The sequence below is a fragment of the Condylura cristata genome, unplaced genomic scaffold, assembly GCF_000260355.1.
Source record: "Condylura cristata isolate star-nosed mole 26May11 unplaced genomic scaffold, ConCri1.0 scaffold00032, whole genome shotgun sequence".
In the NCBI taxonomy this organism is placed as follows: Eukaryota; Metazoa; Chordata; class Mammalia; order Eulipotyphla; family Talpidae; genus Condylura; species Condylura cristata.
Window position 1 is genome coordinate 20476897 of NW_004567133.1, and position 1791 is coordinate 20478687.

The 1791-nt window shown below is 72.9% G+C and overlaps 1 protein-coding gene across 1 annotated transcript in view; it reads right to left on the reverse strand.

Moving 5' to 3' along the window:
• Positions 1-1791, reverse strand: part of CACNA1H (calcium channel, voltage-dependent, T type, alpha 1H subunit) — a 25442-nt gene that overhangs the window by 1118 nt on the left and 22533 nt on the right. Inside the window, exon 23 of the mRNA XM_012731706.1 lies at positions 538-730. Within this exon, the coding sequence (XP_012587160.1) occupies positions 538-730 (193 nt within the window). The remainder of the gene's footprint in view (positions 1-537; positions 731-1791) is intronic.

The following is a 1791-nucleotide window of genomic DNA, read 5'->3' on the forward strand; positions in this document are numbered from 1 at the left end:
TGTAGAACTGGGGGTGCACAGCTGATGGGCAGGTGGCCCCTCAGGGAGGCGGGGTCCAGGACCTGCCCGGAGGCCCCCACAAGGCCGCGCGGCCTCGGCTCCAGGGCCCCACTGGCCGCTGCCTCGCCCCGGCGCCGTGGAGACTCAGGGTCCCAGGCAGTGGGCTGCGGGCGGCCAGGACGAGGGAGCGCCTGCGGATGTGCACCCACACCTGGGCCTCGACCCCGAGGCTCACCTGCCGGGGCCACTCACTCCCAGGGGCCACTGCCCGCCCACGATGCCTGCCCGCTGCGTGGCCTGACCTGGGGCTGGGTATCAGGGCAGGGCAGGGGCTGCCCAGCCAAGGCTGTCTGCCGCAGGGCCCGTGCAGAGGGGTGGCAGGGCAGAGGGGGCTGGCCACTCACCCGGGGCCGCACACAGGCAGCCAGGAGGGGTCAGCATCGGGGGGCAGCTGTGCCTGGCCAAGTGGGCTGTGGGACGAGGGTGCCCAGACCGTGCCCAGAGCCACGGGGACAGCTGGGGCCGGCTGGTGCTTACCTCGGCCGGTCCCGCTGCCGGGGCCAGGCTGCTGTCCCCTCCCAGGATGGGCCAGAGGGGCCTCCCCAGGGTCCAGCCCAGACGGAGGCCCAGTCCTCTGGCCCCGCGGGGGGACTGGCTGGCCCCCAGTGAGGTCCCACAACGGCCATCTGGGGCTGTCTGAGAGTCCTGCTGGTGCCCGCTCGTCCTCGTTCTCTCGGGGGTCAGCAGGGGTCAGGCAGAGGGAGGCGACAGCGAGGCAGTCGAGGGGCCGCCACGGCCTGGCTGCTCTCTGCCCGCTGCCCACCCCTCCTCCCTGGCCAGGGCTGGTCGGGGCCCCGCGGGCACCCACCACCCTCAGTCTTCCGTGTCTGGGACTCGCCAGGGCGTCCGCCTGCCTGCCTGCCTCTGGGCCCGCATCCTCATGCACCCAGCTGCAGCCTGGCCTCGCCCCACCCTGTGGGCACCAGCTGGCCTCTGGGGTGTGCCCGCCGCGGGCAGGTTCTCCCGCATACTGGGGTGCTGCGCTGGACTCCTGGGGCCGGCAGGGCTCCGCCTTCAGCCTCCCTCACAGCCGAGCCGCTCTCCCTGGAGCCCGGCCAGCTGGGCCCTGGGCCTCGAGCGCCACTTCTGGGCTCCCGCTGCCAGGCTGAGGTGGACTTGAGGCAAGCAGGCCCACGGGAGGCATGCGGCACCCGGGGCCGGGACGAGAGGACCTGGGCCTGGGCGCAGGGCGAGCCTCGGCTCTGCGGGGCTGTGCTGCCCTCGGCGGCCTGAGTCCACCCCGGCCGGGGGTGCCCCCAGGGCCAGCAGGCCTCCCGTCTCCCCGCCGGCCCCTCAGCTGTGGGTTTTAGTAGCTCCGCCTGCTCTGCTCCCCACTTGTCTCTGGGGCCCCCGCACCTCTGGCCTGCACCCCAGTTCTTGCATACATAAATAAATCTTAAGAAAAAAAGAGGAGAGGGCACAGGGTTTCGAGCCAGAGGCTGCCCCAGGCAGGCCTGATGGGCTCGGGCCAGCCCCGGCGGCTGCTGGAAGGACGCAGGCGCTGTGAGCGGCCACACTGGGCCAGTGAGGGCAGCGGGACCCCTGCCTGCAGTGGGATCAGCCGCAGGAAACCAGCGGCTGCCCAGCCCGGCGCCGGGCGCCCTCCCGGGCTCGCAGGGGTGGGCACCGTCCGTGCCAGACTTCTCCGACGCCGTTCTGAGGCCGACGTTTCCCGAAGCCCCGAAAGACGCCGCCAGAGGAGACGCACAGGCCGATACGGGCAGCTCGCCA